At 42.2% G+C, this 24482-nt stretch overlaps 1 protein-coding gene across 2 annotated transcripts in view; it reads left to right on the top strand.

The window, feature by feature from the left end:
• Positions 1 to 4370, top strand: part of fut8b (fucosyltransferase 8b (alpha (1,6) fucosyltransferase)) — a 96103-nt gene extending 91733 nt beyond the window's left edge. For both annotated transcript variants that reach the window (XM_062468412.1, XM_062468413.1), the window contains exons 9-10: positions 2367 to 2517; positions 2849 to 4370. In XM_062468412.1, the coding sequence (XP_062324396.1) occupies positions 2367 to 2517; positions 2849 to 3187 (490 nt within the window). In that variant the 3' untranslated portion in view covers positions 3188 to 4370. The remainder of the gene's footprint in view (positions 1 to 2366; positions 2518 to 2848) is intronic.
• The last annotated feature ends 20112 nt before the right edge of the window (positions 4371 to 24482 follow it).

Genomic DNA, 24482 nt, shown 5'->3' with positions numbered 1-24482 from the left:
ATTCAAACCTGTCTCACGGACTCTCGCGACTATCGCAGATGTGTAAAGTATCTGTCTGCGAGGCTGGTTCAGCTAGAACCGAGGCTATTGGAGGGAGGATGGGGGACGTGCACAGATACATGACCTTCGTTTTGGCAGCCAATTTCCAATACGATGTAGCCATGATGGAAGTCATTATGCCATAAATCTGGTAAATCTACAAAAAGCACTGAAGTACTGATGCTAAACTCTAACTCCCACACAGTCTACCTGTATTTATTGGTTAGTTTAGAGGTGTTTAGGGGTGTTGACAGCAAACAGGTCTAAGGCCAAATCCCAATACTCTGTCTTACCCCTACCCCTTACCCCTAGCCCTTAGTTTTGCAGTACTTCAGTGCTTTTTGTAGATTTACCAGATTTATGGCATAATGACTTCCATTGCGCGTTCTTGTGAGAGTAAGTGGTGTCCCAATACTCTTTTTGAGCTAGGGGTAGGGGAAGAAGTATACAGTACACCCCTTAAAACCAAGTACGGTCAGGATGTTACTTGAAACCTAGGGCAGGGGTCGGCAACAGGCGGCCCGCGGGCCAATTGTGGCCCGCCAGCGATTTTATTTGGCCCGTCAAAATATTTCCGCTTATATATTTTTTGTATCGTTTTTTTCCCCGTCGACTTTTATTTTGAAACCGGAAACTGGGTATGGTGTCATTGACTTTTCTGAAGTATTTTCTCGCTATGTCATCGCTACCATAGACATATGATCCAAAGCACCCCGATAGCACCCCCCAAAATATTGCTTGTGAAATTAATAGTTTTCAGGCCCGGAGTGGCCATCGGGAGAATAGGGAGAATTCACGGTGGGCCGCTCTGCCCGCTTATAAATTAGGCCAGAAGATCGCCTGCTTTCTCTTAGTTTTTTCACACACCGAATAAAAGGATATGTCTTAAGTTTGTTAAGTTACTGTGTGACTGATAAGCTAATAGGCTACATTAGGTTTTAATCTAATTAAGCGCATGATCTGACCGTGCATTAAAAAGTGCTGTTTTCAGTTGTCGCGCATGCTCTCTTTCTCAAGTATGTGTACCAAGTTGTTGCTATGGAGACAACCCTAAACCATCATTTATTGTTGTGGAGGGAGTTAGCTAGATTAAGCTGATGCGAAAAGAATAAAATGGAAGGGAAAAAGATCCCAGGAGGAACTGAAAAAGCCAGGTAAAAAAAGAAAGATCTGTCACTTCATAAATCTAGGTTCTTGCAAGGGTGGGAAAAATATATTTTCTTAAAAGCCCTGAATCTTTCAGGTAAACATTTGGGTTGTAATTTCCGGAAAATATAAGAATATGAGTCCAACGTAATGTTTATTTAGGTTAGGCTACATAAAGCTTAAAAACTATTTTGCACCGAAATTAATGCAAAACCTTTCGCTCGCGCGCTATGCGCGCTCGCATTAATGTGAAGTTCCGATTTCACCTCACATCAAAACCTTCGCTAGGTCCTAGTAATCCTATTCTCACTGGATGAGACAGTATTTATGTGCACCAACGATGACGACCCACCACGTTGGGATGACAGTGACAACCATGTTGATAGAGAGAGTTCGTTAAAATAATGAAATTATTCAAACAGACCACCAATGGGCTCATTCACATGGTTAATAGGCCTAGTTGTTGCGAGTGCACGTATCGCAAGGGCACCTATCGCAGCGTCTAAATAGGCAGTAACCCAGACTCTGGCCCGTCATCTTGTGGCGAGGAAAAATACTGGCCCGCGGCCCAAGTTACTTGCCGACCCCTGACCTAGGGGTATGTGAATACTGCGCTACCTGCAACAATGGCGGACAGATCCTCCAGAGAGTCCCATAAATGTAATATTTTCTGCTTAAATAATTGATTAAAAAATGATGAAAGTCTTGTTGATATCAAACGAAATTCATTTGAATTTCGTTTGATATCAGTGCATAACACTACTTGCTTTGGAGACATCGATATACGAAACCGTAACCAAGTGGTGTCTCATTTCTTAGGGCTATGTAGCCCTTACCCCTCAGTTTCGAGACATAAGGGCTAAGGGGGAAACTAAGGGCTAGGAGTAAGGGGTAGGGGTAAGACAGAGTATTGGGATTCGGCCTTAAAGGAGGGTACTTCAGACAATATCCCTCCTAGTAACCTGGAAAAGTCAGTCATATGTCACAAATTTCTTGAAATGTTTTTACCCACTAGGGGAAATAGAGACCACCACATAATAAAAAACAACTATTTTGGAAAGATTCGTCAGAATCAAGACCGGATTGATAGTTTAGCTTTGCATTCACCATGTCGCAAATGGTTTGTAAATAAATATATTCTGGAGTTTTGTTACCTTTTCATACATGACGTTTTACTGCAGGTATCCGGACTATGAGTTCATCAGTGACAACTCCATCTCGTGGTCTGCTGGTCTACACAACCGCTACACAGAAAACTCCCTGAGAGGAGTCATCCTGGACATTCACTTCCTGTCCCAGACTGACTTCCTGGTCTGTACTTTCTCCTCACAGGTGGGTGCCCCTCCTCTACATGACATCACATTCACCTTGATGAAATACATCAGTCAGTAGATGACCATACTGTTCTATATCAGAATCACAATCAGAAACAGCTTTATTCGCCAAGTAGGTTTGCACAAATAAGAAATGTAATATGGCAGAAAGGTGCATACGGTAAACATATAGTTTTAAATATTAAAAGTAAAAAATTAACAACAGTATCTAAATAATTCTAGCCAATAACAAGTGTATTTGTACTTGTGGTTCACAGTATGTGCTGCAAAAGTATGTACTATCCCTGTGGTCTACACTTCCGGTTAATTTATTCAACTCCCTGTCCTAGGTGTGTCGTGTGGCCTATGAGATCATGCAAACCCTCCATCCTGATGCCTCATCCTTCTTTCATTCGTTGGACGACATCTACTATTTTGGAGGTCAGAACGCCCACAACCAGATTGCCATCTACCCCCACCAGCCCCGCAACATGGAGGACATCCCCCTAGAGCCTGGCGACATCATTGGAGTAGCAGGCAACCACTGGGATGGCTACTCTAAGGGGGTCAACCGCAAACTGGGCCGCACTGGCCTCTATCCGTCCTACAAAGTGAGGGAGAAAATCGAGACCGTAAAATATCCCACGTACTCAGAGGCAGACAAGCTGCTCAACTCTCAAAGAAAGTAAAGAGAGAGCGAGCAATAAAGATAAAGACTCAGAACCAGAGATGAGGCTACATTATGTACTTAACAGAGAACATACTGTATGTACTGAAACTGTGAGAAAGGAGAAAAGCTTGGACCTAAGGTTGAATAGGAAGCACTAAGGGACTGCGTGCGTACTCGCATGCGCGTGTGTGCGTGTATATCAGGTTCTGGAACCTTGCACCCACCATTACCTTGGCCCAATGCGCAAAGTTTGGTGATGTAGAGATGTAGAAATTAACATTGATTTCAAACAGAAAGAAAACAATTAAAGCTTTGTAATGGCCAAAACTCGCTCTCCCAAGGTGGACTGGGAACAGAGACTAGAAACCTGCAGCGAGCACTGGATCGATAGCTGAAAAACAATTATGAACTGGGAGAAGAAAAAAGGATTTCATTTTTATTTAATTATTTTTGGTGGTTTTGATTCTAATCTTGCCTTTTTCTTTATTGTTTTATTAAATGTACTGTATCCTCCTCTTTGCCATGCTCACTGCTTTCATTCCTTATTCCACCCAGACTCACTGTCCCTTATCTTGTCTTATGTGCAATTAATTGTTTACTACCATACTGTGCTTTTAAAACTTATTTTTAATTGTCTTAGTTTCGTATGAGGGGCTTGTGCATTGTAAACTGTAGGATATGTGTGTATGTAAGATACCATTCTAAATGTGTCTGTGTGAATGAGTGTGATTTATAAGGCTAAGACATGGTGCCCGTCATTGACGGTGAGGTGTGTTATGGCCACTGGTCTGAATGGTGTTGTTGTACCCACAATGAGACTGGTGGTGCCAGTTGGACCGTCCTCTGCAGGCACTTAAAAGAATTGTGAGTTTAGTCATCAATGGTGAATTGTAGCATACAATGGTGAATTACAATGGGGGGCTGCAAAGAGCTAATGGTGCACAAGAGCCCTTTAAAGGCACACCAAACAAAGCACTCCACTGAGCTTATGTCCTTTTGACATATTCTATTCTGTCCATATGTTTGTTGGTTGTTGTTTTTTTTTACTTTTTAACATTGTGAGGAAAAAAGAGATGTTGAAGTTGATAATGCCATGTCCTAACATATTTTAGTCCATCAATCACAGACATTTTTCTTAACTTCTGTTCCTGGGCATTGTCTTTGATAACCACAAATTGAATAAACTTGAGAAGCCAAGACAACACTGGTGTCTATCCCATCCCTGCACCTTCTGACCTCATACTGTACCTGACTCCAGCTGCACTCTAAAGAAGGATATATTCAAAACATATATATATATATATATATATATATATATATTTTAGTTCATCACTCTCATCTAATGTAAATAAAGTTGAGTCAGGAAACCGCCTCATCTCATTCATTATTTTGTCTAACTTTTTTCTCTTCAATTTATTGATATCCTTTTTATGGGTTAGACATTTCTCTGCTCTCTGCTGTTCATCCAAAACTCATGCTGGGAAACAGTTTCCTAATCTGAGATTGTGCTGCCTAACTCCAGTACTCTACTTAAAAAAAAATGCAACCATTTATTAAGTCTTCTTCTCCTAGGGCTTTTTTCATAGGCCCCTCCTTGCTTACCCAGCTGTGGGTGGGTGCTGCAATACATGCCTCCCTTTAATTTCATGACTGATCTGCATGCGTCATTGGACAGCTACAAGATAAAAGCACAGTACTAGAGGAGTTTGGGATGTGCTGGACAGGAAAGTGGTTTTATTGCTTTCCCCTCCCTGACAACAATTCGTAAACCAATTTAGCCCGTACTGACAAGCACACACAGAGATGCACTGACACACATTATTTCACACACAAACACAATCTCTCACTGTCTCACTCTTTCCCCCTCTCTCTCTCTGACTCTCAAAGACACATACTGTCACACACATACAATGTCACACACAGCCCAGAGCAGTTCAGTGAACATCTCTTCTTCACTGGGTAAGAGTGCCTCATGGGCTTTATAAATGTACAACTTAACTGGAGGGCACTTTAATTAAAACACACTCTGTGCTGTCACAGTGCCTTGTACCAGTCATTTAAGAGAGACAGTTCAGTTAATTATTCTGTTAATTGGCCAGTGTTCCCCTGTGGAGGGCATTCTGGTTTTTAACTGACCAATGTGCTGTCTTTATTTGCAGTCTAATTGTTAATGCAGAGAAAGAACATAGAAATGTGTAGGTCCCCTTGTGAGGGTACGACTTCGACAGAGTCAATTCCTGACATGATAAAATTGTCTGATTTAGGTCCTGGATGGTTGTGCCTAGCCCCTGTGAAAACAATGTCAACAAAAAATCCTGTACTTTTTCTCTGCCATGAACTTTGTTCTAGGACCTGGGGCCGAGGTACCAGGAAATAGGATATGGGCCGACAAGTCACAAAGAATGTAGGTTGCATGAAAAATAAAATATGACACTGTGTGGAAGTCAATCTTGTAAGGGGCACCTGAAATCATTATGATCACCCAATGGGAAATAGAGTATAAACATGTATGTGTGTATGTGTGTTTATGTCTGTGTGTGTGTGCTGTGCCCTAAGCCTCCGTCTCGGAATTCAGTTACTGCAATAGTAGTAGGTGTACAACGGACCAGATGTGTCCCAGATCAAAGCCCACAGGGGTGACTGACACAGGTACTTGGGTGTGACATACAGACTCAGATCTTCATACTTTAGGGCAAATGGATTGGCAGGTGTCTGTCCTGCTATGTCTGTGTGTGTCATAAAGTTATTTTGCAACTGATAAGGGGAAATGACGTTGCGTAAACAATTTCCATATATTATAACATTCATATAGTATATTATAATAAATAAATTAAGTTATAATGTTTTTGTCTTTAAGGAAGTGTGCCTTTTTTATCGTTCAGATCGCACTTTTGTCGAATTGCTTGTGTGACACTTGATTGCTACCACTTTGGTTGTGTTGCATTGTAGGAAATTTTGAATCAACTCCAGTGTATCAATTCTGCCAACGGCATTCGGAAACAAACAGAGTAGCATCAATATGGTGCACTAGGGAATACACATATTGACAAACAGCATGTTCTGGGTTATGGTTATTAAAGTTCTGGGTTGAATACATGGAATTAGGGTTAGTGTTACACACAAACAAACTGAACATGTACCTACAAAAACCTAACTTATACTTGCACATGCACATAGTATACCAAATGGAAGAACAACATAACTTGGATAAGTAACAATGCTTTATGGCTGAAGCTGGATACCTCTCAAAACAACAGAATAATCTGCCTACACCCTTTGTCTTTTCACAAGATGTGGCTAACTAGCTAAAACTATCTCACAGTAAGTTCTATAGCTAACCTACAGTATTGACATTCACCAATGTACAGGCAAACTAGCTTTCCTAGATCTGCAATATGTAGTAGCAAAATGTAAACCATTCCACCGATTTCTATTCATTGAGATAAGACATGACAAACTAATTCACAGCTTCAAGTCTATTGAGGGTTGTTTACAACCTGTTTGTGGGGTTAAGATTATCCTTTACACCATCATCCCAGCTCTGCTGCAGAACAAGCTCTCCCTGCTGCATGTGCCTTACTCCACCTACATGTGGATCACAAACTTCCTGACAGGGAGCAAAACATGAAGCAAGGAAAATACATATCTGACTCCCTGATCATCAGCACTGGTTCCCCTCAAGGAAGCGTTATTTCCCTTCTCTTCTCCCTGTATGCAAACAGCGGAACCTCCAGGAATCTGTCAGGAAAGCACCTGAAGTTAGCAGACAACACCACCCTCATTGGACTCCAAAGCCAAAATGCAAATGTATGCATCCTGAGCACAACGCATCATACAGTTTAAGAGAGAGAGAACCGCTGTTATAGTAAATGTAGCTGTATAATACAACATCCTAGACCTGGCTGAAGAGATGGTCCTCAGTCACCTCAGTGGGTGACCTATTGCTTGAGGGCTTCTCTGGAGAAATCTTCTCTGGAGAAATCTCATTCAACCCAACCATCCCCCAGGACACAAGGGCCTACAGAAGAGGTTAGTAACTAAATTAACTGAGATGTATATTTATCCTTTTCCAAGTGTTTGCACAGTGACACCCATCCATCTTACACAACTTGACACCCTGACTGCCTAGTAGCAGTACAATTTGTTGTAAGTGACTGTTGTTACTTTTAGGTTCTCAGTAGTTTTGTCCCTGCCCTAATGTTTCCCTGTGTTCTCCCTGTCTGTTTCAGGTTTTCAGTTTGCTCGTTTGTTGTAGTTTGTCCTTGTGTGTATTTATGGTTGGTTAGTCTTTGTCAGTTATGTGTGAGTATTCCCATTGTGTTCCTGCTTGTCAAAAGAAAATAAATATACTTTGTTTTTAAATCTTGCCTACCTTGCCTCTCCCTGCATTTGGGTCCTCCTCCTGGACTCACCCATGACAAACTGGACACAGTGGATGCCAGCTAGTGACCGAGTGAAGTCACTGGGCCCTGAAGCTTCCTGCAGCTGCGTTGGGGGAATGTCACTCATCCATTTCTTAATGCAATTAAGCAAGCCATGAGTGTTCATAGCCACACTGGGTGGTTTTATCAGAGAAATCCCCATGCCTCTCTTAAAGACGTAGTCTGTTCAATGGACTTGGCTTGCTATCTTAACATAACTGATTGCCTACTTCGTCCATTTTTACTTTGAAATATCATCTAAAAAATATATTTTATCAGGAGAACCCTGATGCAACCATGTAAGAGACAGGAGGAGAGGCAGTTGGAGAAAAACCCACACCCTTTGCAGCAAAATATGAGCCTGCCTTATCTTAAAGTATTATTTTTTTAAGAGCATGAAAGTAATCATATGCACTGTCATGCTGTCTCTATAACTGCACAAGAAAATCACCCTGTAGATGTACAATTGTCCAGTGCTTAGGCAAGTCAATAAGCAAACAAAATGCAGTGTCTTGGGAGTCAGATAGCTGAGCGGTGAGGGAGTCGGGCTAGTAATCTGAAGGTTGCCAGTTCGATTCCCAGCCGTGCCAACTGACATTGTGTCCTTGGGCAAGGCACTTCACCCTACTTGTGAATTAGTGTGTTTAACCGATCTACATTAGCTACACCCAACTTGAACTGGCCCTTTCCTCACTAACGAGCAGCGCTCTTTATCCGACAGTGGTTTTGGCCAGAGCGCTGGGTCATCATCTACAGTATAGTGTAGTACAAATCGTGTTGACAGGAGAGATAGTAACTTACATTATGTGGGAGATAGGCCGTTTCAACATCGCTTTCGTTATCATCAGTGAATTGGGCCGTTTGAATATCGCTATCGACGTTATCATTAATTGATATTTGTTTTCAGTTACTATAATGTATAAAATTTGTGTTGCCATCATCAGTAGCAGCTAGTTAGCTCCTAGTAGCTAACAGCGTGTGCGAGAGCTAACAGCGTGTGCGAGAGCTAACAGCGTGTGCTTTTCTCCTCCAGAATGACTAACCCTACCGAAAATGTTGTGGATTTTTAAATGAAGAATAAAGAATATATTGTGCTTGTAAAGTTATGCATTGTGCTTATTAAAGTTCTGTCTTATGATCTGAGAAGTGTGCTCAGGCTTAAACATGGTGTCTCACACAGGGTGTGGGAAGCAGGATGTTTTTTGTGTCTATCTCTTGATTTTCAGAAACAACCTTGAAACCGGGTGGAGACGGCACCCGAGCAGGTGGGACGCGTAGGCAAGAACAACTCCCTGATGCACGAGAGAACAAGCTCAACCCTCTTTTTCATCTTTCTGTTTTAATTGCACTGTATAAATATATGCTGGGGAGGGAGATAGCCAGTTGGACTTCGTGAACCAGCCCAAACTCTGTTGCGGGTGGGAAACGTAGACAACCCCAGAGCTCTGTACTTGTTGATTTCCAACTGCTGCATTAAAGCTTATATTATCGGACCTCTGCGACTCCAGAACACTCTTTCTAGAACACAGATTTGTGTCATTGAATACCATCATTACATATTGGAATAGACACAACAATTAAAGTCCTTCCAGAACCCCTTTAGTTTCTGGGCTACACAGAATAGGTGAGATCGTTAGACCTTAGGAAAATCGGCATCACAGAATCATGAAAGACATCATATATAGTATATAATGCCGACATAGGTTTCAAGCTTCTGAGGCAAAATGGCATCAACCAAATTTGCCTACCTGGTGATTATTCATGAGTTATTATCTTTATCTTAAAATATATATTTTTTAACAGTAAACAGGAGTGAAATATCCTTGAATTAGCTTTTCCCAGTGTGATTTATTAACATTGTTAAATACTGGATGATAAAACACACATATCTAGGAAAAGTCAAGAAAGCAGGGTTCCAGAATTCGATTGAGTGCGAAGATGCAATGTGTTGTTCTCTTCATTGGGCCCAAAGGACCCCTCTCGGCACTTCTAGTGTTAAAGCATACAGAAAACAGGTAATTTGCTATCTTTGTGGGAAAGTGGGGCAACCCAAACAAAGGTTGCCCCAAGAACGCAATCAAGCACACACAGATGTGTTTTGTACTAGGGCGTAGACTGAGGCCTGAGTGTGCAAGGGAGTCGAATGCTTTGTTCACGAGTTCAGTAATCACACCATAGATTGAATAGATAGCTTTTATTGAAGCAGAACTGGTAGCAGAGCCAAGCCCGATGGTGGAGGAGGCTGGTAGCAGAGCCGAGCCTGGAGCGGTTGGTGGAGGCCGGTAGCAGAGCCGGGCCTGGTGTCCGGGCATGGACTCGGGGTGTGGCGGAGAGTCCTAATGGGTCACGGCCGAGCAGCAGCTCAAGCAGATCCCCTGGGAAGCCTGGATAGATGACAGGGAGAAGCAGAGAAGAAAGGGAAGGATGGGAGGGTGACAACAACATGCTAGCACAGGGACCAGAGGAATAGAAGATACTTTATACAGAACTCTTAATTGACCAAGGGGAGTTTGGTCGCATTCTTCCGTGCTTTACTGGGCTGATGCGTATTAGTTTGATTGGAGAAGGAGGAGTCTTGGTGTGCCACCTTCCTCCCGAACTTTAGTTAACCCTTTCAGGCCTAACTCCGTTTAGCTAAACTGCAAGACCAACAAGTATTTTTTACAAAACTTTGCACACCCAGAGATGCAGCTGTCAAGACAAGTTATGTCATATCCCACAAAATTGCCATAAAAGTAAGCCGTTTTTTTCTGAAGGAGAGTTTATCAAGGAGTGTTTGCTGTACTCTGCAGCACTAATATGCCTGGAGAAAAAGGCAGCATTTGGGGACTTGCCCCTCTCCAGACGCACTGTAACGAGGAGGGTTGAGGACATCACGGGAAATCTGGAGCTTCAGCTGAAGAACAGAGCGGTCAACTTTGACTATTTTTCCCTTTCCAAATCTGACGGGGAAACTGTTGGACTTTTGAAGAGAATGCAGGATAAAGTGACAGAAATGAACCCTGAGCAGAAATTGACATTTTTGCATTGTATTATACATCAGGAGGTGTTGTGTAAGTCAGTGTTAAAAATGAACCATGTTGTTGATGTTGTAACTAAAATAGTTAACTTCATCAGGGCAAGAGCATTGAATCACAGACAGTTTGTTGCACTTTTGGGAGAAAATGAGACTGAACATCATGACATAAGCTACTACACAGCTGTCAGGTGGCTCAGCCTGGGCGAAGTGCTAAACAATGTCTGGGAAAGGAAATTACGTCCCACAGCTTTCAGCTGAGATAGCCCCAAAAACATTGTGGGTAGCCAAAACATGAAGCATACATTGTGAAAAGCAAACAAGTGCCAATGGGAGAAAATTAATAGTGAGCAGAATTAAGTTCAAGTTATCGTTGGTGCGGCCCTCCAACACATTTCAGGTTTCTCATGTGGCCCCTTGTAAAAATTAATTGGTCACCCCTGCCCTAGAGCATATTCAGTTTGTACCATCCAATGTGGTTTGCTCTGAGGAGAATGTCCCTATTTGTTGTGTGCAAGGTGATGAGAAGCCTTACCCCACAGCTGATATTTACATAAAGGTACAAAGGCAGCTGTATCTCTTGAATGTGGGCGTTGCTGATAACCTGCGATATCCTGCTGTGCTGGGCCATGACTCGCAGGTGCTCCTTGACTTAATACGTCCAAGCCAAAGTCGTAATGTGGCAATTACAAGAGAACATGCGAGGCAGCCAGGTGAGTCATCTCATACTCTCAGCACCGTGCCTTTTTACAATGCCAACTTGGATGTAGGGGCAGGGAAGCCCTGCAAGACACGTAGGCAGAGAAGACAGGAGAGGTTTCTGCACACGGCTGTAGATCCACCAGTTGAGCTGACCCTGGAGCTGCTTTTGGGTTTTAATCTCCCTACCAATGTGGTTCAGATGCAGCAAGTTGACCCAAGCCTGGCCCCGCTTCCAAAAAGCTTGAAAGCCAGGGAAGACTAAGATTAAGCAAGATGGCGGTGTTGAAGGCTAGGGTTGGTTATCGTTTGAAAATTTTAGATACCGATACCTTTCAGTTCAATATGATACCTTCACAATACTTTTTTCGATGCTTGATATACTGAAAATCTATCAGGATTTTCAGCAGGCTACTTTTCTATAAATGGTTTTACATTGAGCACCATAGTTCAGGGCTCGACAATAACGATGGCCCGATGGCCCGGGGCCAGTAAAAAGTAACGTTGGGACAGTCAAACTAGCAACTCACTGGCCCGATCGGGCCACTGCAAATTATTGATTGAAATTTTGTTTTGCATTGTAAAAGTTTACATCCTTCATGTGTTTTCCGGAGTCAGGTGGCTGAGCGGTGAGGGAAGCGGGCTAGTAATCTGAAGGTTGCCAGTTCGATTCCCGGCCGTGCAAAATGACGTTGTGTCCTTGGGCGAAGCACTTCACCCTACTTGCCTCGGGGGGAATGTCCCTGTACTTACTGTAAGTCGCTCTGGATAAGAGCGTCTGCTAAATGTAAATGTAATATAAATGTTTTGCTATCTGCTAAATGCATAAATAACTTTGCAGCTCGTGGGGCGCACAGTTGGCAAATCAAGAGTTGAGTAGTGAGTGACTAGTGGTTGTCAAATTGTAATTCTCTAATCTCGATACATTTTTTAACAACTGGCGCGAGACAAAGTGAAGATGGCAGCAAAGTAGAGCTACGAGCTCAAACGGAAGCAACTTTTTTTATGGAACGAAGATGCACTGTGTCTGTCGTATGTTACCGTCTAAAGCAGACAAAAGTGGATATTTTTACAGAGGCAACGAAAACAATACCTGTGTCACCTGACCAGCCATGCTAGCATGGCTGGTCAGGTGACACACGAGACACAGGTGAAGACAATGACAGGGAAACACTAGGACAGGGCAAAACCAAAAACAGGGGGGCACGGCTGTGGCCGTGACAGTACCCCCCTCTCAAGGGACGTCACCGGACGTCCCACAAGGTAGGGCAGGGGGTCGGAGCAGGTCCGGGGGACGACCCGGAGGCAGGGCAGAGGGTCGGGGCAGGTTCGGAGGTCGACCCGGAGGCAGGGCAGAGGGCCGGGGCTCGACCCGGAGGCAGGGCAGAGGGCCGGCGCAGGTCCGGAGGGCGGCCCGGAGGCCGGACGGGCACAGGGGAAGGGCACAGGGGACAGGAGGCGCCTGGGAGCGTGGACGAGGAGGCGCCTGGGAGCGCGGACGAGGGGGCGCGGACGAGGGGGCGCCTGGGAGCGCGGACGAGGGGGCGCCTGGGGGCATCTGGGAGCGCGGACGAGGGGGCACCTGGGAGCGCGGACGAGGGGTCGCCTGGGAGCGCGGACGAGGGGGCGCCTGGGGGCGCGGACGAGGGTGCGCCTGGGGGCGCGGACGAGGGGGCGCCCTGATAGTTCATTGGACAGATGTTATTTTCATACTGTACTCTTGAGATTGAAAGGATACAATGATGATGAGAATCAATGTGAAGACTGGCAACTTTACAGTTAGGTCCATAAATATTTGGACATTGACACAATTTTCATCATTTTGGCTCTGTATACCACCACAATGGATTTGAAATGAAACAATCAAGATGTGCTTTAAGTGCAGACTTTCAGCTTTAATTTCAGGGTATTTACATCCAAATCAGGTGAACGGTGTAGGAATTACAATACATTTTATATGTGGCCCCCCCCTTTTTAAGGGACCAAAAGTAATTGGACAATTGGCTGCTCAGCTGTTCCATGGCCAGGTGTATGTTATTCCCTCATGGGAGTTCGTTATTTCATTGACAAGGAGCAGATAAAAGGTCTAGAGTTCATTTCAAGTATGGTATTTGTGTTTGGAATCTGTTGCTGTCAACTCTCAATATGAAGTCCAAAGAGCTGTCACCATCAGTGAAGCAAGCCATCGTTAGGCTGAAAAATCAAAACAAACCTATCAGAGAGATAGCAAAAACATTAGGTGTGGCTCAATCAACTGTTTGGTACATTCTTAAAAAGAAAGAACGCACTGGTGAGCTCAGCAACACCAAAAGACCCGGAAGACCACGGAAAACAACTGTGGTAGATGACAGAAGAATTCTTTCCCTGGTGAAGAAAAACCCCTTCACAACAGTTGGCCAGATCAAGAACACTCTCCAGGAGGTAGGCGTATCTGTGTCAAAGTCAAAAATTAAGAGAAGACTTCACCAGAGTAAATACAGAGGGTTCACCACAAGATGTAAACCATTGGTGAGTCTCAAAAACAGGAAGACCAGATTAGAGTTTGCCAAAAAACATCTAAAAGAGCCTGTACAGTTCTGGAACAACATCCTATGGACAGATGAGACCAAGATCAACTTGTACCAGAATGATGGTAAGAGAAGAGTATGGAGAAGGGAAGGAACTGCTCATGATCCAAAGCATACCACCTCATCAGTGAAGCATGGTGGAGGAAGTGTTATGGCGTGGGCATGTATGGCTGCCAATGGAACTGGTTCCCTTGTATTTATCGATGATGTGACTGCTGACAAAAGCAGTAGGATGAATTCTGAAGTGTTTCTGGCAATATTATCTGCTCAGATTCAGCCAAATGCTTCAGAACTCATAGGACGGCGCTTCACAGTGCAGATGGACAATGACCCGAAGCATACTGCGAAAGCAACCAAAGAGTTTTTTAAGGCAAAGAAGTGGAATGTTCTGCAATGGCCAAGTCAATCACCTGACCTAAATCCAATTGAGCATGCATTTCACTTGCTAAAGACAAAACTGAAGGGAAAATGCCCCAAGAACAAGCAGGAACTGAAGACAGTTGCAGTAGAGGCCTGGCAGAGCATCACCAGGGACGAAACCCAGCGTCTGGTGATGTCTATGGGTTCCAGACTTCAGGCTGTCATTGACTGCAAAGGATTTGCAACCAAGTATTAAAAGTGACAATTAGATTTATGATTATGTTATTTGTCCAATTATTTTTGGTCCCTTAAAAAGGGGGGGGCCACATATAAAATGTGTTGTAATTCCTACACCGTTCACCTGATTTGGATGTAAATACCCTGAAATTAAAGCTGAAAGTCTGCACTTAAAGCACATCTTGATTGTTTCATTTCAAATCCATTGTGGTGGTATACAGAGCCAAAATGATGAAAATTGTGTCAATGTCCAAATATTTATGGACCTAACTGTAATGTGATTGTTTTTGAACCTGTCCCTTCTCAGTCAGTTAGCATTCTTATGGAGAAAGATAACCATGTCTGCCTTGTCTGGGAGGAGACAGGCCCTTTCCACACTAATTGTGTCCCCAGCTGTTGAGAAAGTGCGCTCAACTGGAGTGGAGGATGCTTGGGAACATAAGTACTTAGCACTGAGGTCAAACAAGATTGGTAAAGTCTCTTTTCTCTCCAACCACCATATCACTGTATTTGTTGAGGTCAACACATCAGGTAGACTCCTGTACAGCTCTAACTCCTTTCTTGTCCTCTCTGCATCAGTCCACATGTTGGTTCGCTTTAACCTTTTAAGGAGTGAGTTCTAAATATTACCGACGCTTCCACCAGAGTGAGTTATTTTTCCAAAACAGAAGCTAGTTAGCTTTAGTTAGCTTCCGTTACCTAGCAACCTAGAATAATACTCGTAGCAATGCTACTACCTGCTAGTGTTACTTGTTAGCCTACTAATTGTAAATTTTGAAGCCATACTATAGCGTCATATAGTTTTTGTCTATCGGAAAACAGTCGGTTGGAATGTTCAGAATCACACGTGTGAGGGTACTCTGTGGGGCCCGCTTTCGAACGATCACATATGTGTGACGCTACTCCTTAACGGGTTAAAGCTCCTGTAAAGCAAATTCCATGATTTGTTTCTCAGTACAGTATATACGTGTGAAATGAGTTCCTGAAAGCATGTGCAAAGCACAAAAACTTTGTCGCACTGAAAAGTGGAGTTAGACCGTAGAACAGTTTCTCTTCCGTCTTCAGATCAGGTTTTAATGGGCGGAGCCAAAAGATTACCTATCTACGTCATTTTGACCCATCTACGTAAGATAACTGAATGGCTCCTCCTGCTGTACTGTTATTGTAGCCTACATCAGCTAGCTAGCTAGCTTCAGGATGTCTCCCTCCACCCGCAACTGCATCTTCCCTGGATGCAAGAACTTCAGCTGCGCTGCAACGCTATTTAATTTCCCTATTGATGAGGAAAGGAAAAATAGGTGGATTGATTTTGTGAAGAGCCACGCTGATGGAAAGCTTCGGATAAACTCCAACAGCCGCCTCTGCAGTGACCATTTCACGGCGGATAATTTTGGACATGGACCAGAGACAGATGGGGTTCAGGGACACACGGCTTCTCTTGCAGCGCGGAGCCGTACCGAGCATCGCCCTCCCGGCCGTTCCTCCTCCGGTCGCACCTGGACCATCCACCGCCGCCAGCAGTTCATCACTCAGTTCTGTGTGCTTGTTATAATTATACTAGATAACTTTTCCAGAGGTATCTCTGGTATGAGTTAGTGCAAACCGCTAACTTGATATTAGGCTACTCGGTGTAGAATGATGGTATTTTGGTGAAATGGTAGCTAATGTGCTAGAAGTACATTGGAGAGATCACTGTCTGCTGTCTCTGGTGTCCATTTTTACTCCTGTGTTACAGCTCAAGGGAACAATTAATTTATATGCATCTGTATGTTTCACTCATTGAACAAATAAATTCTAATTCTATACTGTTTTGTTTGGATTAAGCGTCCATTATCTGGGTCGTAGGTAGGCAGCGAGGGGCGGAGATTCAGCTCCTTCAGGCGACACGCCCTCCCAGTCTCAAGCAGAGAAGAGTGCTGATTTTCTCACGATTTCAAAGCCTAATTTAACATACTTGTCTGTGTTTTTTCATCAATTTGGATGGGTAGTTAATAACACATTCTTCTGTGGTGTGGTGAACTTAAAACTCGTTTTCAATTCCACTTTACAGGATCTTTAAACCATGGATCCATAACCAGTCCCCCCAGGATTTCGCGGGCCTTTTTTGTGATCGTTGCGGGCTAAAATTCCTGATTTCGCGGGAGCTTTTCCAAAAAGTTGCGATGAAAGTTGCAGTGTTTTTTAGGTGTTTGTTGCTATGAAATTGCGGGAGCAAGTGAAAGTTGCGATAAAAAGTTGCGAATTTCCCTCTTTGTAATTTTAGTTGAGTTATTGGTTGAAAATTAAGTAATTAACAAACATTCATCAAAGAATAAAACCATTGAGAAATGGTCCCCTAAATAACCTTACCACATGCCAATTTTCATCATATCCCATTGTTTATCCTTATCCAACCAGGATTTACATTCGCATGCATTGAAGGGAGGAATCTCCCTTTTTTTAACAAAAAAGATTGAAATCTCTATCTGCCTGCAATACCGCTCAATACAGCAATTGACTGGTTGGGCAACCCTGGATACAGGACTGTTAACTGTGTTTTTCGCCCTCTCTAGAAATCTGGCACCTTACTGAACGAAATTAAAAAGAGTGAAAGAGCTCACAGACACCAGAATGAACACGTTCACAGTATCGTTCATCAGGCAGTAAAACAGTACGTTCAGTTCACGTTCACCAAAATGATCAACGAGTTCATGAACTTTCGTTCAATGAACGCGTTCAGGCGCAACACTGGATTTAACCCCTACTGGAGAGAGTTGTGGGAGACGATGATGATTGGTCAAAGTTGCGGGAAAATTGCGGTGATTGGTTAAAATTCGCGCTAATCGTCGCGCTGAATTCGCAGGGAATCGTTGAATTTGCGTGATTTGGTGCGATCGCAACATCGCGAATTCCTGGAGGGTCTGCATAACAGTGGCCTCTTCCAGGATCGCCCGTATATTCGGTTCCTGTACAAGACATTTTAAGTCAAATTCAAGTAGTAGGAGCAATTATTCTTAATTGAACCATTACTGTTTATGAATACTTAAAATATTACAATTACATTTAAGCCTTACGGACTCAGACACCATGAACTTACTTTGTATCTCTTAGAGGCTGCATGTTGGGGTACGCTCCGCCGAAACACAGAGTTGATGTGTACAGGCATTTCATTACACAGACAAAGTCCTCAGCCTTCTTCAGGTCTTGGTCTGTAATTCTTTCCAATCTGAAAGAAAGTGTACAGCTAATAACACAACACACAAAAACACATCCTTTGGTACAGTAGTGTAGCCTATAAAGTAAATTATATTGCTCTAAAAAGCCGCTACAGCCTTATCTATCTCTTTCCATTGACCTTCTTAGTCGAGGGTCCATACAGGTTGACTGAGTGGCAGGGTATGGCACACGTATATAATGTACTTAGAAGCAAAACATGGAATTTACTTTACAGGATCTTTAAAAGCAGCCCCATTGAAGTCCATGGAAGCTGAGCTTCAACAGGGAAATGCACTGTGACGCTACGGGAATGTATGAGAAGGAAATCAGTAGGTCGACCTGCTAATATATGTGGCTGATTCTGAAAGAACTCGTCTTTGATATGAACGTGTTCTATATGGAAGCAAATTGTTACCAAAATTCAAATGCAAATGAATTTCCAGAAATGCATTTGCATTTTAAGAATGTGGCTGCATTATTTGACTCATAAATGAAATTAGTAATCAGAGGGACTTCCGGGTCACACTACTGATGGCCGCTTAGTTTTTTGTGCTCCCCGACGGTTTGACTAAATAACCCTGAAAACACCTTAGATAACAGCACAGTGAGATTTTACAAATATGAATAAAAACAGGGTTACTGCAAGGTGCAAGAAACTTCAAATTACGGGTGAAGACATCGAAGAAACGACATTACAAAACATTGCTAGCCGAAGCAGTTCTCCGACCCACGAGGAGGAGGACGGAGCAGACGCTAGCTTGCGAGGTATTCTGAAGGAACTCAAGGATTTCAGACAGGACAATAAACAACACTTCAAGGAGATCAAACAAGAACTACACAAAACAAACAGTAGGCTGGTTGAGGCAGAAGAGCGGATTGATGAAGTCGAAACAACATTAATGGCAGCAACAACTCTATTGAAAAGACTAACCCAACGCCAGGCTAGCATGGAAGCTAAGCTAATCGACCAGGAAGGAAGGGCCCGGCGGGAAAATGTGGGAATCTATGGCATAGTGGAGGATGAGGAAGGAGACAATATGATCGACTTCATACAAACTTTACTAAGAAGCCAAATCGATCTACCTCAAGATATGGACCACATGATTGAAAGAGCACACAGAACACTCTCCGCAAAGCACACGGGCCCGGAGGCAAAGCCCCGTTCCATCATAATCAAGTTCGCCAGCTACAAAGTCAAGGAAGAAGTGATTCGCAAAGCCTGGCAGAAGAAAGAACTCTGGTTCAAGAATGCTCGCTTTTACATAGACAATGACTATCCATCTGCGATCCTTAAAAAACGGATGGAATACGCCGAAACAAAGAAAGTACTGAAGGGAAGACAAATCAAGTTTCAGACGCCTTACCCAGCAAGACTACGGGTTTTCTATGGATATGGCACACGTTTATACCAGACCGCGTCTGAGGCGACGGAGGATATGGCTAAAAGAGAATTTCCAGTCACCATCGTACCTGTTCAAGACGATCCAGACAACCGAGAGATCCTACAACTATCTTCATGGAAAACAGCTGGAAGGCATCGCAGAGCTCCTAACCCGGCGGATAACTAATTAGCCTAATGCAACTTTTCTACTGAGCTACAGATAAGTGGTTATGTTGTTTCCGGAGAGACTTCCTTATTAAGCAATGGTCTATTAATCACAGTTGTTATTTGATATGGTTTCTTACCCAAAGTTTATTGTTAATGCTTTATGGTCAGGACACAATAATAATTCAGCCGAGACTGAATGATCACACAGCCATCCCAAAGGGCCCTCATTGCCCAAAGCAAAAGAGGTTTAACCCTTTCTAGGTGCTCTATTACCATCATGAGCTCCATTAAGGCTTACTTTGAACGAGCCTCACTTTTGGAAGTGAAAGACTATGAGGTTTTAATTTTCGTTTTATTTTGTCTTGTTATACTCTCCATGTTCAAGGGAGGTAAAGGGATGTATATATTTTTGAATACTTACCACACTGAAAGTATTTGTATGGGTTTGATTAGGAAAGACCATGGCTGGAAAAAATATTAACAATCTCAAAGTTATTTCTTTTAATGTAAATGGGGTCCTGAACCCAGTTAAGAGAAGTAAGATCCTAGGCAAAATGAAAAAGGAGAATGCCCAAGTAGTATTATTACAGGAGATACATCTTAGTTCTGCCGAACATGAAAAACTTACAAGGGTTGGTTTTTCTAGGGTATATCATTCATCTATCAGATCGGGTCATAGACGTGGAGTAGCCATCCTGATTTCTCATAAAGTCCCATTCGAACAGCTTACAGTAACCAAAGATAAGGAAGGACGATATGTACTAGTTACTGGGAAAATAGAGGGAGTGGAGATAACCTTCTTGAATGTATACGCCCCACCAGGTAGTGACTTTAACTTTTACAGAATTTTTTTTGATATAATGACTGGAGGTATTATTGTTTGCGGAGGAGACTGGAACATACGCCTTAATCCTAGGCTAGATTCCTCTAAGGCAACCTCCATAACTCCCTTACACAAGAAACTTAAAGCACTCATGGCAGAGCTGGGTGTGATAGACCTCTGGAGAGATATCAACCCAACAGGTCGAGACTACACTCACTACTCTCACCCACACACAGTATATTCCAGAATTTATTATTTTTTTATTTTTAAAGGAGATCGCCACAGAATAAACAATTGTGAGATAGGAAATATTGATTTGTCAGATCATGCACCTCTTCAGTTATCTTTGCAAATAAGCAACAACCCTAGAAATTCCTTATGGAGGCTAAACACCGGAATCTTGAACTATTTACAGCAAAACTTAAAACTGAAATTGAAAGAACACTAGTGGAAAATGACAATGGGGAAGTAGACACAGACATTCTATGGGACACTTTGAAAGCTGTTCTGAGGGGGGAAATTATATCCTACTGCTCGCGCAAAAAGAAAGAGAAACGTCTTAAATTGCCAGAATTGAACAGTGAACTGAAAGAACTTGAAACTAAACATAAAGAAGATCCAAAACCAGACCTCGCAATAAAGCTCAAGGAAATTAGAAAATAATTGGATGAGTTATACACACAAGAAATACAAAAAAATATGATCTATACAAAACAAAAATATTATGAGAGTGGTCCCAAATTTGCAAAGCTTTTAGCAAGAAAACTGCAAAAACAACAAGCAGATAGCACTATTTATAAAATTAGAGACCCAGTCTCTAAAAGTACTGTATATAAACAAAAAGACATCCAAGTGGCCTTCCAAAACTACTATAAACACCTATGCACAGCCACATTTGGAGAAAGAGGATCAAACCAGAGGTTTTTTGAAATCCCTGAAGTTATACCTGTCTTGTCATCAGAACAAAGCAACAATTTGATTGTGGAAATAACTGAAGAGGAAGTGAATAAAGCAATCTCCAGACTAAAGGCTAACAAATCGCCTGGCCCAGATGGGTTTCCCTCTGAATGGTACAAGAACTTCAGATCAGAACTGATACCCACTCTGCTTAACACCTTTAATGCAGCCTTAAAAGATGGAGAAATCCCACCAACCTGGAGGGAAGCGACCATCTCAGTCATCCCCAAAGAGGGAAAAGATAGATTGGAATGTGGATCATACAGGCCTATTTCAGTACTTAACACAGACTACAAAATATATACTTCTATTCTTGCAAAGAGAGTTGAAAAGATCCTCCCACAGATTGTAAACACTGATCAAACAGGTTTTATCCTGCAGAGACAAACCCATGACAATATAAGATGGTCATTACATATCCTGAACCATATACAAGAAAACAAAATAGGGGCTCTTCTAGTCAGCCTAGATGCTGAAAAAGCCTTCGATTCAGTGAGCTGGACATACCTACAGTTAGGTCCATAAGTATTTGGACATTGACACAATTTTCATCATTTTTGCTTTTAACCAAGTATTAAAAGTGACAATTAGATTTATGATTATGTTAGTTTGTCCAATTACTTTTGGTCCCTTAAAAAGGGGGGGGGGGGCACATATAAAATGTATTGTAATTCCTACACCGTTCACCTGATTCGGATGTAAATACCCTGAAATTAAAGCTGAAAGTCTGCACTTAAAGCACATCTTTATTGTTTCATTTCAAATCCATTGTGGTGGTATACAGAGCCAAAATGATGAAAATTGTGTCAATGTCCAAATACTTATGGACCTAACTGTATATATGGTTCTGGAGAGACTTGGGTTCCATAATAACTTTATTAGGGCGATCAGCAACCTATATAAGAATCCTAGTGCAAGAATTAAAATAAATGGATACCTGACAGACAAAATAGATCTGGAGCGAGGTACCAGGCAAGGATGTGGACTATCTCCACTACTTTTTGCGCTCTACATAGAGCCTCTTGCTCAATGGATAAGACAAACTGATAGCATAAGGGGTATACCAATAGATGGAGACCAACACAAAACTGCTTTGTACGCAGACGATGTCTTGATATACCTAGGGGAGCCCACCAGCTCATTTCCAGAGCTATTTAAGCTCCTGGATACTTTTGGAAAATATGCTGGATATAAACTTAATACTCAAAAAACCCAAATACTCACACTGAACTATACACCACCTAGGCATTTGCATTTACTGAGAATTCTCATCGTGAGAGGGTCATAGTTGATCTTGGCCAATGATGATATATCTTTAGGGATCACTACTCCTAAATATTTCAGTGTGGTTTGATCCCATTTCAGTTGAAACTCGTTGCTGATCGCCCTAATAAAGTTATTATGGAACCCAAGTCTCTCCAGAACCATATATACAGTTAGGTCCATAAGTATTTGGACATTGACACAATTTTCATCATTTTGGCTCTGTATACCACCACAATGGATTTGAAATGAAACAATAAAGATGTGCTTTAAGTGCAGACTTTCAGCTTTAATTTCAGGGTATTTACATCCAAATCAGGTGAACGGTAGGCAGCTTCAAGACGAGTTTCAACTGAAATGGGATCAAACCACACTGAAATATTTAGGAGTAGTGATCCCTAAAGATATATCATCATTGGCCAAGATCAACTATGACCCTCTCACGATGAGAATAAAACTAGACATACACAGATGGAACACTAACCCTTTCTTGAGCCTTGTTCAGAGAGTGGAATCAGTGAAAATGAACATTCTCCCAAGGCTACTATTTCTATTCCAGGAACTGCCTGTAGAAATTTCCACCAAGCAATTCTCAGAATGGGATAAAATGATCTCCAGATACATATGGCAGGGTAAAAAGCCTAGAGTTAGATTCAAAACTCTACAGCTGTCAAAAGAAAAGGGTGGCATGGCAGTACCACATCTGAGAGACTACTACCTCTCAGCTCAGATTAAACCATTTCTCAATCTCTGTAACAGAAATTACCAAGCAAGATGGAAAGACATTGAAGTACAACTGATTAGGAACCCCCCTGTACAAACAGTGCTAGGTAATACTGACCTTAGAAAGCTCATTAGCAATATCCAAAACCCATGGATGAAATTCCATCTTAAGATATGTAACTCAATGAAGGAGGACTATAATTTACAAGACAAACTGAAAGTACTTAAGTGGTGTGCATATGACCCAGATTTTAAACCCAACCATATGGATGGTATATTTAGGACCTGGGTTGCGAAAGGTATCACAACATTCTACTCCATAACAGACAGAGGGAAACTGAAGGAATTACAAACACTTCAAGAGATCCATGGCTTAGAAAAACAGGACTTTTACAGATACCTACAGATACGTCACTATTTCGACCAAACCATCAAACACCATATAGATAATGATGACCCAGTGATTAAAGAAATCTTATTAGGGGCATACTCCTCTCTAAACAGGGGCAGCATATCTAGATTATATAAAGGTTTTATAACTAAAAAAGCTCACTCCACAGAATACGTTAAGACCAAATGGGAGAATGAAGGTAATATAATGATCTCAACTGAAGAATGGGCCAGTTGCTGCGAATTTCAGTGGAAATGTACTAACTCACACACATGGAGAGAGTTTGGGTGGAAATGCCTAATTAGATTCTTCATAACTCCAAAGCAGAAAATACACTTTGCAAAAGGAAACTCTAAATGCTGGAGACTCTGTGGAAATGAAGAAGCCAATCACTGGCATATATTTTGGGATTGCCCTACGATTGAACAATTTTGGACTGAGATACACAGAACATTGGAAAATGTTTTAAAAGTTAGAATACCCTTTCAATTTAGTGTCTTAATACTGGGAAACACTGGTTTTCACCTTAATGCTTAATGAGAATACGTACTTAAACAAGTATCTGCTTGGTGTTTTGATATCAGCTGGTAAAAAGGCTCTTACTAGACACTGGTTACAGCCTGACCGTCCAACAATGGAGGAGTGGCGAGAGATAGTCAACAATATATATCAGATGGAAAAAATCACTTTCACACACAGACTGCAGATGGATACATTTCTTAAGCTATGGTCTGAATGGATCAGCCTTAACGTAACCAATGGAGGGGTCACTTATGTTCCATAAGGCAGAGTCTGTGCGTCCGCTTTATGCATTTCTCTTTGCTTGCTCCTTTTTATTTTTATTTTTCTAACTGATTGGACCCCACTTAAGAAACTGTCTGGTCTGGAATTTGTCTGGTTTCTCACTTATTTATTTTTTATTTACTTATGACTAATTGAGCTGTGGTAAGCATGTTTGGTCAATTGCACCCATACATCCCTTGTTCTTGTCAATAGTTCATAAATGTATGAAGGATTTAAAAAGGGAAAAAAGAGACGATGAGAGGAGATTCAAACATTCTTGTAATGCTTTTACTTATACAGATGTGATGTAATGTTCGCATTGTCTAATAT

The sequence above is a fragment of the Osmerus eperlanus genome, chromosome 8, assembly GCF_963692335.1.
Source record: "Osmerus eperlanus chromosome 8, fOsmEpe2.1, whole genome shotgun sequence".
Classification (NCBI taxonomy): domain Eukaryota; kingdom Metazoa; phylum Chordata; class Actinopteri; order Osmeriformes; family Osmeridae; genus Osmerus; species Osmerus eperlanus.
The sequence above is the reverse complement of the archived record's forward strand: the minus strand, read 5'-3'. Positions and strand labels throughout refer to the sequence as shown.